At 65.9% G+C, this 13,458-nt stretch overlaps 5 protein-coding genes across 5 annotated transcripts; 2 read left to right on the plus strand and 3 right to left on the minus strand.

Moving 5' to 3' along the window:
* Positions 1 to 219: 219 nt before the first annotated feature.
* On the plus strand, positions 220 to 3,527 carry RHOBADRAFT_65319 (uncharacterized protein). Its single transcript, XM_018418681.1, has 18 exons — positions 220 to 259; positions 284 to 287; positions 433 to 500; positions 573 to 622; positions 688 to 718; positions 783 to 843; positions 906 to 1,000; positions 1,064 to 1,179; positions 1,244 to 1,343; positions 1,410 to 1,545; positions 1,635 to 1,846; positions 2,249 to 2,268; positions 2,490 to 2,619; positions 2,682 to 2,733; positions 2,875 to 2,958; positions 3,020 to 3,049; positions 3,115 to 3,193; positions 3,251 to 3,527. The coding sequence occupies exons 1-18, from the start codon at positions 246 to 248 to the stop codon at positions 3,259 to 3,261; spliced, it is 1,293 nt and encodes a 430-aa protein (XP_018269990.1). The 5' UTR covers positions 220 to 245; the 3' UTR covers positions 3,262 to 3,527.
* Positions 3,528 to 3,785: 258 nt separating this feature from the next.
* Positions 3,786 to 5,388, plus strand: RHOBADRAFT_54526 (uncharacterized protein; the record flags this gene model as incomplete). The annotated part of the gene is made up of 2 exons (XM_018417362.1): positions 3,786 to 3,817; positions 3,880 to 5,388. The coding sequence occupies exons 1-2, from the start codon at positions 3,806 to 3,808 to the stop codon at positions 5,386 to 5,388; spliced, it is 1,521 nt and encodes a 506-aa protein (XP_018269991.1). The 5' UTR covers positions 3,786 to 3,805.
* A 760-nt stretch (positions 5,389 to 6,148) lies between these two features.
* Positions 6,149 to 8,725, minus strand: RHOBADRAFT_66686 (uncharacterized protein). The gene is made up of 12 exons (XM_018419043.1): positions 8,629 to 8,725; positions 8,444 to 8,557; positions 8,152 to 8,379; positions 8,059 to 8,080; positions 7,625 to 7,904; positions 7,426 to 7,520; positions 7,305 to 7,357; positions 7,141 to 7,234; positions 7,049 to 7,074; positions 6,762 to 6,991; positions 6,473 to 6,680; positions 6,149 to 6,347 (listed from the first exon to the last, which is right to left on the minus strand). Exons 2-12 carry the CDS (start codon positions 8,508 to 8,510, stop codon positions 6,235 to 6,237), a joined length of 1,416 nt encoding a protein of 471 aa, XP_018269992.1. The 5' UTR covers positions 8,511 to 8,557; positions 8,629 to 8,725; the 3' UTR covers positions 6,149 to 6,234.
* Positions 8,726 to 8,850: 125 nt separating this feature from the next.
* On the minus strand, positions 8,851 to 12,276 carry RHOBADRAFT_54528 (uncharacterized protein). Its single transcript, XM_018417363.1, has 10 exons — positions 12,144 to 12,276; positions 11,985 to 12,010; positions 11,757 to 11,906; positions 11,021 to 11,689; positions 10,796 to 10,948; positions 10,579 to 10,713; positions 10,367 to 10,499; positions 10,026 to 10,294; positions 9,515 to 9,953; positions 8,851 to 9,451 (listed from the first exon to the last, which is right to left on the minus strand). The coding sequence occupies exons 1-10, from the start codon at positions 12,217 to 12,219 to the stop codon at positions 8,874 to 8,876; spliced, it is 2,628 nt and encodes an 875-aa protein (XP_018269993.1). The 5' UTR covers positions 12,220 to 12,276; the 3' UTR covers positions 8,851 to 8,873.
* A 513-nt stretch (positions 12,277 to 12,789) lies between these two features.
* RHOBADRAFT_54529 (uncharacterized protein) lies at positions 12,790 to 13,426 on the minus strand. The gene is made up of 4 exons (XM_018417364.1): positions 13,367 to 13,426; positions 13,162 to 13,277; positions 12,957 to 13,093; positions 12,790 to 12,885 (listed from the first exon to the last, which is right to left on the minus strand). Exons 1-3 carry the CDS (start codon positions 13,398 to 13,400, stop codon positions 13,001 to 13,003), a joined length of 243 nt encoding a protein of 80 aa, XP_018269994.1. The 5' UTR covers positions 13,401 to 13,426; the 3' UTR covers positions 12,790 to 12,885; positions 12,957 to 13,000.
* Positions 13,427 to 13,458: the final 32 nt, after the last annotated feature.

Consider the following 13,458-nt stretch of genomic DNA (forward strand, 5'->3'; position numbering starts at 1 on the left):
GGAGCGGGCGGCGGTGGCTCGACCGGCGGAAGCGTGGCAGCAGCAAGCTCGCACTCCTCTCCCTCCCCACCCACCCGTCCCGTGAGTCCCTGCGCACGCCAGCCGTCTCGATCGAACGACAGCTCACCTTTGCCCCGTTCCGTCTTTGTACCGCCGCCCCCCGTCGTCTCGTCGCGCTCCTGCTCGTCCGCGACTTTTCCAGCCTCTCAACCCTCCCCCAACCTCCCCTCTTCTCAACAGCCAAGATGGTCTACAAGGTGTACGTGACGTCCTCTGTCTGTTCCGCCTTTCGAGAACCGCACTGACCCTCAACTCGCACCGCGCAGCGCCGACATGTGAGCCTCGCTCCTCGCCCCCACGTTGCTCCCCCTCTCGGGCCGCCGCTCTTCAACCTCGCCTGCGTGCTGACTTTCGGTCGCCCTCGTCACGCCGCACAGTTCCCTCGCTGCCTGGGGCCGCAAGGAGATCGTCATCGCCGAGAACGAGATGCCCGGTCTCATGTGCGTCTCCCTCCTCCCTCTCGCCGCATCTCTAGATCGTTCGTCTCTCTGACGCTTCGATCCGGCACACAGGTACCTCCGCAAGCAGTACGGCCCGTCGCAGCCGCTCAAGGGCGCCCGCAGTGCGTTTCGACCTCTCTACTCGAGCCTTCCTAAGCGCGCACTCTTGACATCTCTCCTCCCTCAGTTGTCGGCTGCCTCCACATGACCATCCAGACGTGCGTCGAGCCTCTCGTGCCCTATACGGCGAGCGTATCTGACGACCATGTTGCCCCGCAACAGCGCCGTCCTCATCGAGACCCTCACCGCTCTCGGTGCCCAGGTTACCTGGTCGTCGTGCAACGTGCGTCCTGCTCGTCCAGCTCGGTTGTCGACGTCCTACTGACGTCCTGTGCCTCTCTACAGATCTTCTCGACCCAGGACCAGGCCGCTGCCGCCATTGCCGCGACCGGCGTCCCCGTCTTTGCCTGGAAGGGCGAGACCGAGGAGGAGTACCTCTGGTGCGTCCCTCGCTCTGTCTCCTCGTCTCGGTGACGTCTTATTGACGCTCGTCGGTTCTGCAGGTGCATCGACCAGTCGATCAAGTCGTTCCCGAACGGCGAGGCCGCCAACATGATCCTCGACGACGGCGGTGACCTCACCGCGCTCGTCCACGAGAAGTACCCCGAGCTCCTCGCCGGTGCGTCTCCTGCGCTCTCCGACATTGTCGACTGTGAACTGAAGCTTGAGGCCTCGTCGCGCAGGCATCAACGGCGTCTCGGAGGAGACCACCACCGGCGTCCACCACCTCTACAAGCTCCACAAGGAGGGCAAGCTCAAGATCCCGGCCATCAACGTCAACGAGTGCGTCCTGACGTCTTTCTTTCCATGGCAAATCCCGAGGACTGACTCATTCTCGTCCTCGAACAGCTCGGTCACCAAGTCGAAGTTCGACAACCTCTACGGCTGCCGCGAGTCGCTCGTCGACGGCATCAAGCGTGCCACCGACGTCATGCTCGCCGGCAAGGTCGCCATCGTCGCCGGATACGGTGACGTCGGCAAGGGCGTGCGTCCCCTCTTCCTCGTCCTCCTCGTCTCGCCCGACCGCGCACTGACCTCCTCTCCTGCACCCTCTCCCCTCTCGCTCTCTCGCAGTGCGCCGAGTCGCTCCGCTCGTACGGCTCGCGTGTCATCATCACCGAGATCGACCCGATCAACGCTCTGCAGGCCGCCATGGCCGGCTTCGAGGTCACCACGATGGAGGACGCCGCTCCTCAGGGCAACATCTTCGTCACGACCACCGGCTGCCGCGACATCATCCGTGCCGAGCACTTCGAGGTCATGCCCGAGGACGCCATTGTCTGCAAGTGAGTCGGCCCGCTTCCTCTTCGACCTCCTCCCGGCCAATCCCGAGCGGGCCTCTCGAGGTCTTTCCTCCTCGCCGCCTACCTTCCGCCCTCTCAGGCACTCTCAAGGAGATGTCTGCGAGTCGGCGCGCCGCCGCTGCGGCAGCGAAAGCGCCGGGAACGTGGTCGCCAATTTTCGACGTACCCGGACCGCTCCTCGCCTCGAGCCTCGAGCAGGCCTCGACGCGGCTTCAGGCGCCTCGCGTGCACTCTGTGCATCGTCTACGGTGTCTGAGCTGCGCCGCAGGCGCCGGGACCGTGTCGTCGGCGCCGACCGGCCCCCCCGACCTTCCCAGACCTCCAGACGGTTTCTCGGCATCGCAGGACCTTGAACTGACCGCCCACCTCTTCCTCCTCTAATAGCATCGGACATTTTGATTGCGGCGAGTCTTTGCTCGCAAATTAAAGCAGTCCTCGCGTCGCTGCGGCTCGAGCGGCGGCGGCGGCGGCGACGACGGGCCCTGGCTCGTCGTGCACCGCCGTCTCTGTCGCTCGGCCTCTGTCTCTCGCACTCTGTAAGCTCGTACTGACTCTCTGTACCTGTCCATTCCCCCTTGTCCCTCGTACCGTCCTCGCCGTCGTCGTCGTCCTTCCCACCTCGCAGAGATCGACATCGCGTGGCTCAAGGCCAACGCCGCCGAGTGCATCAACGTCAAGCCCCAGGTCGACCGCTACACGATGAAGTCGGGCCGCCACATCATCCTCCTCGCCGAGGGCCGCCTCGTCAACCTCGGGTCCGTCGCCTCGTCACCTCGTCGTCGTCGACCGGCCCTGACTCGCCTCTTCCGTTCCGCAGCTGCGCCACTGGCCACCCGTCGTGGGTCATGTCGTGCTCGTTCACCAACCAGATGAGTCCTCCAGCTCAACGAGCGAGCGAGAGCAAGAGCCGTGGTCGTGGCCGCGCGTTGGGCGCCGGCGCGGCCCGCCTTCTTCCTTCTCGTTCGCCTGACACCTCCCTCGCACGTCCTGACGCCTCTACCCGCCAGTAAGTGCTCGCGCAAATGGCCCTCTGGCCCGACAACTCAAAGTACCCGCTCGGCGTTCACGTCCTGCCGAAGGAGCTTGACGAGGAGGTGCGTCGCGCGAGCTCTCCTCGCCCTCCCGCCGCCTCCTGACCCTCTTTCTCGTCCACAGGTCGCCCGCGCTCACCTCCAGAGCCTCAACGTCCGCCTGTGAGTGTCCTGCACGCGTTATCGACGTCGAGCACGTCCACTGACCCGATCGAGCCCGTCCGCAGCACCAAGCTCACCTCGGTCCAGGCCGACTACCTCGGCCTCCCCGAGAACGGCCCGTACAAGTCGAACCACTGTACGTGCCGCCGTCGACATCTCAGCCGTTCCTCACTGACCGTCGAACCCCTCGCAGACCGCTACTAAGCGTCGTCGCCTTCTCGCGGCCTTTCCTCCTTCGCTTTCTTCTCTCCGGGTCCCAAGTCGGTTTCGCACGGTGGTCCACGTCCACGTTGTCCCCTCGGGGAGAGCGCCGGCGTGCGGCTAAAAGAACCCGAGGTCCTCAACGGCCTCGCTCCTCCCTTCCTCCCTTTTGATACCCTCTCTCCCTCCCTCGTTCTGTACCCCTCCCTCGCATCGAGTCGAGCATCGCGAGCTCGCTAGCAGTCGTGGAATGACATCAACTGTTCCCCAAACTTTGCGGCCGCGCGCGAGCCAACTCGAGGAGAAAGAGAGCTTGCGAGGAACTCGGCCGAGGAGGAAGGTTGGGTCGGGAGTGAGGCAAGAAGCTGCTCTCTCGTGCTCCCGCACACTACGAGGGCGTGCTGCGCTGCCTGCGCATGCGCGCGCTTGAAAGTTGGAGACAAAGCGACTCGAGCCCTGACCTCGCGCTCGCGCTCACGCTCTCTTGTCCTCGTCCACCTTGCTCGCTCTTCTCAACTCGCTCAAGGGACCTGTGCAGCGCTTCAAGATGGACAACGAGGTGCGTCTGCGCGTCCTCTCGCCCTTCCCGCGCCCGCTGACCTCGTCCCCGTCCCCCACCAGATCTTCATCAGCGCGTCGTCACCAGATCACTCTCCGCCTTTCCCTCTGCTCCGCCTGCCGAACGAGCTCATCGACAAGGTGTTTGAGCACGCCTACGCGGACCAAGACGACCGCGTCCTCGGCCGCATGCCCGCCTGCCGCCGCCTCGCGCCCATCCAGCGCGCTCACCTGTACCGCCGCGTCGAGATCCACTCGCCCGACGAGTTTGCCCTGTTCCGCCGCACCGTCGTGACGACACCCGAGATCTGCAAGCTCGTCATGGACCTGTCCATCTTCGTCCGCGACGAGCACGACGGCTTGAGCGACCCGGACGAGGACGGCGAGGCGCTGTCGCCCGAGGACGTGGCCGCCAGCATCATCCCGCCGAGCGCCATAGCTGCGGTCCTTTCTCGCCTATCCCGTATCGAGGCCCTGAGGCTCGACGGGCTCCGATCGGCCCGCCTCGCCGTCGTCCTCAGCGAGACGGCGTCTCACTCGCTCGCCTCGATCAAGCGCCTGGTGCTTCAAAGCGCCGAGGGCGAGCCGGGCCACACCGGCAACGAGTACGACGCCGATGCCGAGCGGGCCTGGGTCGGGCAACTCGTTCGTCTGTCGGCCCTCGAGTTCCTGTCGGTCGCCCAGAACCGCACGGACGCACCAGTTCTGCCGGTCCTGCGGGTCCCGCTCACCCTCCCGCGAGTGACCCGCCTCTCTCTCAAGGGCACCATTGTCCAGGAGACCTGGAGGGGGCCGGACCTGCGCACGCTCGTGCCGCAGCTCGTCGACCTCGAGATGGCCGACTTCTCGCCCGTCATCTGGTTCGCCTCGCTCCTCAACACAGCTCCGACCGGTCTGCGCAAGCTGTCGATGAAGTCGGTCGGCGTGCCGGTCGACAGCGGAGCTGCGCACTCGATCCACGGTATCCTGCCGCGCTTCGACCAACTCGAGCACCTCGTGGTGTGCAACGGCGTCCTGTCGAAGGACCTCAACCTGCGCCTCCAGTGCCTGCGCAGCCTCGAGCACATCCGCTCGTTGCGCATTTTCGGGCCCATCGCCACCGACGAGCTCCTCGCCCACGTCCTCAAGGACGCGGGCCACCTGCCTCGCCTCGAGCGTCTCGGCCTGTCGCACATCGTCAGCAGCAAGGGCGGGCGAGTCGCCGACGTCGGCCGTGCAGCGACCTCATCGACCCGCTGCCGCTGGGAGCACTGGCCGATGTGCACCGGGTGGTTCGCTCCAGAGTACCCGAGCGGGTGCACCGAGGCGGGTCTGCGCCAGGCGATGACGGCCGCCGAGGCGAGGGGCATCGTCGTCGAGGGCACGACGCTCGAGGCGCTCGAGTGGCACGCCGCGTTCGAGGCCGAGCGGCGCGCGGCGCATCTCGCGCACGGCGACGAGCAGCGCGACCACCGGCTCGCGAGGCAGGTCCTCGGCGACGTCGTCGTTGACGAGCACCTCGTCGCTCGCGCGACGTCGGGCGTCACGGGCGTCGCGGTGGCCGGCGAAGCCGTGGAGGACGACGTCGTGTGAGCGTCGCACAGATGGACGATGAGGACTTGGAGGGCGGCTTTGCGAGACGAGGTCCGTGCGGGCAATGTTCTGTTTCTTTCCCCTCTCTCTCTCAGTCCCTTTCTCGAGAGTAGCAGAGATGGGTCTGTCGAGAGCAGGCCCGAGCCTCGTCGCGACGGTCGTTTTTCCGCGAGGAGCTCGCGAGCGAGAGAGGAACGAGCGCAAGAACAGCTCTTCGCCCGCAGCCTGGGCTGGTTGCTCTTCCTCCTCTAATAGCATCGGCACTTCGATTGCGGCGAGTCTTTCCTCGCAAATTAAAGCAGTCCTCGCGTCGCTGCGGCTCGAGCGGCGGCGGCGGCGGCGACGACGGGCCCTGGCTCGTCGTGCACCGCCGTCTCTGTCGCTCGGCCTCTGTCTCTCGCACTCTGTGAGCTCGTACTGACTCTCTGTACCTGTCCATTCCCCCTTGTCCCTCGTGTCGTCCTCGCCGTCGTCGTCGTCCTTCCCGCCTCACAGAGATCGACATCGCGTGGCTCAAGGCCAACGCCTCCAAGGCGAACTTGTAAGGCGAACTTGAGAAGGTCAAGCTGAGCGTCGACCGCGCGCACGGCCGGGGCCGATGTACCTGTCAGAGCGAGACGAGGAGCTACATACAGAGCGCATCGAGCGAGAGAGAAAGAGAGCCGGAAAAAGCACGCTGATCCGTCGAGTCGACGAGCGAGCAAGAAGGCCAAAGCGGGCGAGAGGAGACGACCCTTCTCTCGAACAGCGCGCCGCGACAGCTCGACACGAACAGCTACATCGTTGCACGATCTACAAAGACGAGCGAGGGCCCCACAGCTGCCCTCGACCCTGAGCCACGGCCGCTCACCCTCGGCTCGCGACCGAGCCCTTGAAGCTCTGCGCACTATGCAGCGGGTACCGGTCCTCCTCGCCCGCTCGCCGCTTGCCGAACTGCACCCAGCCGAGTGCACGAAGCACTGCGATAGATGAGAGAGAGAGAGACAGTGAGCGTGCCCTGAGAGCCAAGGGAGGGGGGAGGAAGAGAGAGAGAGAGAGAGAGAGAGAGAGAGAGAGAGAGAGAGAGAAAGAGAGAGGGACGCACAGCCGAGGACCGCCAGCCCGACGACGATCGTGACGCACGCGCCGATAAAGCCAGACCCGACGCTCGTAAAGTGGCCGTCGGCGATGTCCTTGTACTTGGCGGCGAGGTCCTCGTACGACTGGGCGAGGGCGATTTCCGAGCATGCGGCGACCGAGCCGTTGTTGTTGCAGAGGTTGCACCACACCGTGTTGTTCGGGATGACGTGCGGCTGTAGGCGAGGCATGCGTGTGGGTCGGCTGGCTGAACTGAGACTGCCAAGAGAGAGAGAGAGAGACGAGGGACGACGCACCTGGAGGTTGCCCTGGAACGTGTCGAGGTCCATGTCGACGCTGTCGGTGCCGAACAGCGGGTAGTACGCGAGCGCGTCGCTCGTGTCGCTCCCGTTGCGGAACCCGAACCGGACGTCGAACCCGCTCGGGCCCGAGCCGCCATCGCGCAGCTCGAACACGGCCGCCGACGCATAGTCGACCATGGCGTTCGGGTACTCGATGCCGGGTGCGGCGGCGAGGTTGGTCATGTCTGTGAGGGGGCATCCAGTCAGTGCTGGTTGAGGAGGAGGAGGAGAGCGAGGCGCACTAAAGATGGAAAGGAAGGGCTTGTAGCTGCGAGCCGACGAGCGAGGTCAGACTCGTGCGCTCGCGCACAGACGAGAGGACGAGGGGACGCACGCAAAGTGATAGTGCGACAGGACGACGTCGTTGTCCTCGGCCGTAAAGGCGTTGAGCGACTCGAGGATGCGCGAGAAGACGGTGCGGCCTGGCACTGCGGACACGTGGTGCGACGAGGTCAGTGTGTGTCCGAGCAGGACAGGCTCGAGTCGACGACGACGCACAGTTGCCAAGTCCTCCAGGCGTCGAGTCGGTGAAAAGGTTGTACTCGTGGAAGCTGCGGGCGAGGAGGAAAGGTCAGGGTCGTGGACGAGAGGAGCAGGAGGTTCGAGGAGCGGGACGCACTTGGCCAGGTCGCGCGCTCGTGCGAGCGTGTTCTCGCCGCCCGTCTCGTTGAGCTTGGCGACGAAAGAGGCGTTGTGAATCGAGTTGACGTTCATCTGCGCGGCGCGAGGGAGGGAAAAAGGGGCAGGGACGACCGCGAGTCAGTGCTCGGACAGCCGGCAAAGCTCGTGCGCGCGATTGAACCGAGAGGCAGACTCACGTAGTCCCAGACGTTGTAGAAGTTGGCCATGGACACGGTGCGCTCGCCGACGAGCCCGCTCGACGAGATGAGGTCGAGCAAGTCCTGGTCCTGCTCGGCGCGCTCGGTGTACGCCGGCGACGCATAGAGCTCGCTCGTGCGGTTGGTCCATGCGGCGCAGTTGGTCCAGGGCTCAAAGTCGATGTCGTCCTCGGGAAGGACCGTGACGACCTTGACGTACTGGTATCCCCCGAGAGGCGACGAGACGACGGAGCCGTTGGCGAGCGTCGTAGTAGATGCGCTGCGGACGATAGAGAGAGTCAGTACGGCCGTCAAGACGTCGGTGAGGACGATGCCGAGAAGGCGCAAGGCGCAGCCCGAAGAACAAGCAGTAGGTCAGGCGCCTCGACCAACGTCGAGAGCCGGACCTGCGCGATCTGAGGGACGAGGCTCACTTTGTCCGAGGCGGGTAGAAGCCTGCGTGCGCACAAGACAACGTTAGTACGAGTCGCTGGTGAAAAGAGGAGAGGGAGAGAGTGGGGGCGCACCTTGCCAGAACGCGAGCGCCGAGTCGCTAATGACGCTGCCCTCGCCTCCCGCATCCGCCGTCGAGTTGACCTGCGAGTCGACAAAGACGTCCTTGCTCAACTTGGCGATCGCCGTCGACTCGTTGGCGCCGGCGTAGACGCTCGCCATGAGCTGGCCGAGCTGATAGTTCTGCTGCTCGCCGAGCGAGGTGAGCACCGTCGACGATGCCGTGTAGGTCTTGGGGTCCTCTGTAGGCATGCGTGGACACTCAGCTCAGGCTCTGGGATGTGAGGGCGAGAGAGGTGGACGGACGGTAGAAGCCGCTGCGGTCGCCATGGCGGGCGAGGATGACGGCACCGAGAGGCGCGTTCGAGTTCATGGCGGGTAGCTGGAGCGGTTGAAGATGCTGTCCACAGGTAGGCGGCTCTGCAGAGGGGGTGCAAGATGAGCGAGACGGCTTCGGATGGTCGGACGCAGATGAGCGGGGGCAAGCTCACGACGACGGCCACGGGCTCGGTAGGCAGCTCGAGAGACGCGTGCGATGAAGATAGATCAAGCGAGCAGCAGGTGCCCGAGGCTGCAGCAGCGCAGAGTGTGTGGGACGAGCAAGAGCGAGAGGACGGGCTCGCGTCCCGTCGGACTTCGCATCTCGCGTCCGACGCCGGACCGACGAAAGCGGCTCGGAGCTTATCTTTGACTTCTCTGTCGACAGCACGAGGTTGGACAGCGGCACGAACAGCGTCTATTGCGCCTCATCGTCCGCCTCGCTCGACTCGTCCTCCTCTCCTGAGCCGTCCTCCTCCTCTGTTCCTGGTCCCGACTCGTCCTCGTCCTCCTCGACCTCGACCTCCTCTTCTGCCGCGCTCGACTCCTCCTCGTCGTCGTCGTCCTCCTCCGACTCGTCCTCGCTGCTCTCGAAAAAATCGTTGAGCGTCACCTTCTTCTGCTGGGCGGCCGCCGCCGCCGTCAGCATCGGGCTCGCCGTCCTCCTCGACGACGACCCTGCGGCGGCGGCACCGCCCGCGCCGGGCGTGAGCACGACCCTGCTCGGCGCGCCCTGCTGCCGCACGCCGGGGCCGGGGCGCAACGACTCGCTGCCAAAGCCCTGGAGAGGGGTCTGGGCGCGCAAAGTGGCGCTCGAGCCGTTGGCGTCGGTGGGCGGGTCGCGGATCGACGAGGGCGGGACCGAGGTCGGGTAGGGAGGGATGTGCGCGAGCGAGAGGGTCGAGGGGCCAAACGGGCGAGATGGGGCCGAGGTGCTCGAGGAAGAGGAGAGGGACAGGGAGAGGGTGCCGAGCTGGGCGGTCGAGGTGGGGCGGTCTGCGGGTCGACGGTCGTTAGGCGCGTTGGGCGACACGGAAAGAGAGAAAGAGTGGGACGCACCTGATGCAGCCTCGAAGGCCTTGCCGTCGAACAGCACCGCGCGCACCTGCTCGCCCGTCATCGTCTGCGCCTCCTCTTCGTCCTCCTGCCCCTCGCCGCTGCCGCCGTTCGCCCCCGCCGCACCCACGTCCTCGAGGCTGACCCCTCGCGCAAAGTCCTCGGCGCTGAGCACGACCTTTGCGCCCTCGCCCTCGCGCTCGTCCCCCTCGCCCGCCGGGTCGCCCTTCCTCCTGCGCCCGATCCCGCCCGCGCTCACCAACCCGGCGAGGAACCTCGCGCGGTCGCGCACCTCGTACACGCGGTCGTACCGGGCGACGAGGGCGACGTACTGGAACAGGAGGACGAGCGCGCCGTGCGTCGAGGGCGTGAGGGGCGCGAGGTGCGACAGGACGAGGAGCTTGGCCGAAAGGGTGAGGAGCTGCAATTTGGCGGGCAGGGCCTGCGCGCACGTGTGGTACGAGTCAATCAGGGTGTCGCAGAGGGAGAGAGAGGGCGAGAGAAGCGGGCGCACCTCGGTCGCGAACCCCTTGGCTCCGAGCCGCACCACCTCGGCCCCGCAGCCCTCAACGATGGCGCCGCCGTCCTCGGCCGCGTACTGCCCGACGAGCCAGAAGATGGTCGCACGCGCAGCCGGGTCCGTGATGCGCCCGGCGTGGAGGTGCGCCGCAAGGCGCGTGACGATGGCCGTGCGCGAGGGCGACTTGGACGACGACGACGAGGGGAACGACGACGAGCGCAGGAGGGTGCGGAAGACGAGGACGGCGGACGTGACGGTGCGGTCTGTGTACACGAGCGTCGCTTGGTGAGTGGGCGAGGTAAGAGAGGAGAGAGAGAGAGGAAAAGCGGACGCACCGTGCTTGCTCTGGAGCAGCTGGGTGAGCGTCTCGAGGCACTCGGTCGCGACGGCAGGTACGCGCATCGCGCACGTGCCGATGGCCGTGATGGCGTCGGCGGCGAACGCGTCGTCGTCGTCCTTGATGTAGGTCTGCGACCGGCCGTTCTCGTGAGCGGGCTGCCCCTCGTCTCGCAAGGGGAATGAGCGGCGCAGAGAGAGGCGGACGCACGAGGAGCTCGCGCAGGACGATTCGGATGTTGGACTCGGTGGCGAGGGCGACGAGGACCCGCAGGCGCGTCTTGCGACTCTCGACCGGGTCCGAGAAGCGCACGAAGAAGCTTGAGAGGTGCTTGGCGAAGAGCTCCTGTGCACGATCATGGTCTCCTCAGTACGTCTGCCTCACTTGAACGATGAGGCGAGAAGTGCAGAGAGATAGGAGGACGCACAGGTCGTTGCTCGGCGATGAGGGCGCAGTCCTCGAGGGCGACGGTCGGGACCTCTGGCGGACCTCGCAGCAGGCGCAACAGCGGCGGCGCAATCTTGGCGAGCCGACCCGGCGGCGACAGGTAGTAGTGGAGCTTGACGACGCCCATGACGACCTGTCAAAGGGCGAGGAGGGTCAGTCGTCGGGGTGGCGAGACCGAGAAAGAGAGAGCGGACGAGGGACGTACGGCCGGGTTGAGGTGCTGCAGGAGCGGCTCCGAGCTCTTGAGCGCGAGCTCGGCATCGGGATCGACCTGGCCGCCGAGCTGCTCCGGGTCGCGGAAGAACGTGCGCCCATACCGCGCGACGACGCGCAGGACGACCGTCTGGCCCCACTCCTCGACGTCCATGAGCATCTTGCAGTACCGGCGATAGTTGGGGTGCACGAGGTCCCAGTTGGTCGGGCACAGGTCCTCCCACGCGCTCAAGGCGGCGCCGACCGTGAGCGGGCTCGCGCCGTCGAGGAGCACCTTGAGGACGGCGATGAGGCCGTTGCGGTTGTCGGCGTTGAGCGGGTCGGCGCGGTACAGGGCCCTGAGGGCGTCGGCCGTCGCGCGCCGGACGTACCATGCCGTGTCGCGCGCGCCCTTGGTGATGGCCATGCCGACGAGCTCGCGGATGTCGGGGAGCGGCATGGCGCTCAGGGTCGAGATGGCGCCGGCGCGCACGAGCGGGTTCGGGTCCGACAGGTCCTTCTGGTAGGCGTTGATCGACAGGAGGGCGAGCTCGGGCGCGTGTGACGCGCAGTGGACGATGTAGAGCGAGATGAGGGACCGCGCTTGGAGCGACGTCGTCGGCGACAGGAGCGACGTGACGAGCGGGAAGAAGGACGTGACGGGCAGGTTCTTGGTCATCATCTGCGAGTGCTCGCGAGTCGATTCTCTTGCACTCTGGTCAACGAGAAAGAGGGAGAGGAGGACGCACGGCGATGACCCGCTTGAGGCCCTCTGTCCGCTCGAGCTCGCGCTTCGAGGCGAGCATGCGCTTGGTCTCCTCGACGCCGGCCGCCGTCAAGACCGCGCCGTTCTCGAGGTACTTGCCCGCGCCGCCGCCGCTGCCCGAGGCGAACGAGTCCTGCGCGTGCGGGGAGAGGGGGAGCAGGGAGGTGAGCTTCGCGCCCACGGCAGCTACGAGAGAGAGAGCAGGACACACGACGAGTCCGAGGTCGCGAGAGTGCTCTGCAGGACGAACATACGATTCAGTGCTGTGCTCGACGCTGTGGACCAGGCGATCGACCTCATCGTCCTCGGCGGGTTCACGACGACGACGAGAGGACAGCGTCACCCCCGAGCGCGCGAGAGGGAGACGCACCTGCCAAGTTCTCCCCCAGCCGCGCTCCCAGCCTCTCGACGTTGGTGCGCAGGTTGTGGACGACCTTGTCGGCCATCGTGGTCGTCGTCGGCGCGGCTGACGCGGGTCGAGACGAGGCGGGGCGGCGGTGCGCCGTGCTGAGGTTGCGCGCTGCGGTGAGCGGGTTCAAGCCGAACGCTTCGTCCAGCGTGTGGGCGTGCGAGGGCGACAGCGAGAGGTGAGGAGGAGGAGAGAGGGACGAGGTGGGGGAGCTTGTCGCATCTTCAGATCTCGCTCGTACAAGCTCTCTTTGCGCACAGACGTCTACGAGTGCAAGCTCGAACTTGTCCAAGAGCCGGCGTAGCGATATGAGGCCTGAGGCAAAGCGGAGCGAGCGAGGTTGAGCTCTCGAGCAGCTGGCAGCGGCGGGGGCTCGCCTCACGACAGCCACGCCTGTAACGCTCGATCTGCCACGCCGAATCGATCTGGGCAAGCTGTAAGATCGTCGACGGCGAGGGCGACTCGACCGCTGGCCGACAGAGGCTCGCTCCGTGCTCCTCCCGCCCGTTCTCTGTCTCTCCCGACGCACTAGCTCGCCATCGCGCAGCCCAACTCGACGTGCGTGTCCGCGACACGAGCGTCGACGATGCTGTATCGAGGTCAGGTGTGATAGGAGAACGAGGTGCGAGATGTGCATTGCGTAGAGGTACAGAACGACAAGATGCGGCGAGTCGAGGCGAGGCGATTGGGCCAATCTAGGTTGCTGTGGACGCAGAGCCGGTAAGTAAAGCTGTCGCAGTGGCTCGACGACGAAGAGAGAACAGCCGGGCGCACCTCGATACCCAGCTCCTGCTCGACCGGACGAGCCCAAACCTCCCTCACGAGTCCTGCTCAATCTCCTTCCACCGACGCTCAATCTCTTTCCGCTTGTCCTTGGCGAGCTGCGCGTTCTTGGACGTCCGTTCGAGACGCTGCGTGCGCAAGAAAGAGTCAGGGGCTCGCTGTCGAGCTGGACGAGAGGGGCGAGAGCGAGGCGCACCTCTTGACGCAGACAGGCGTTGAGCGCGCCCTTTTCCGTGTTGCACAGGCCGGCGAACTTGAGCCACGGGTACGAGTCGTGGCAGGCCTTGAGCTGGTTCATGACCTCGATGCAGGCTGGCGGCCGATCAAGGTCGGGAGAGGGAGGAGGAAAGGGGGGAGAGATGAGCGACGGCGGCACGGGCGAAAGCGAGAGTTGGACGTACCGGTCTGCTGGTGATCTGCCAACGGAGGGTGCATGTCGGCCGGTAGGTCTGCTGCAGAGCTGGAGACGGCGAGAGCGAAAGCGACGTTGGCT

Source organism: Rhodotorula graminis (genome assembly GCF_001329695.1).
Source record: "Rhodotorula graminis WP1 unplaced genomic scaffold RHOBAscaffold_9, whole genome shotgun sequence".
Classification (NCBI taxonomy): domain Eukaryota; kingdom Fungi; phylum Basidiomycota; class Microbotryomycetes; order Sporidiobolales; family Sporidiobolaceae; genus Rhodotorula; species Rhodotorula graminis.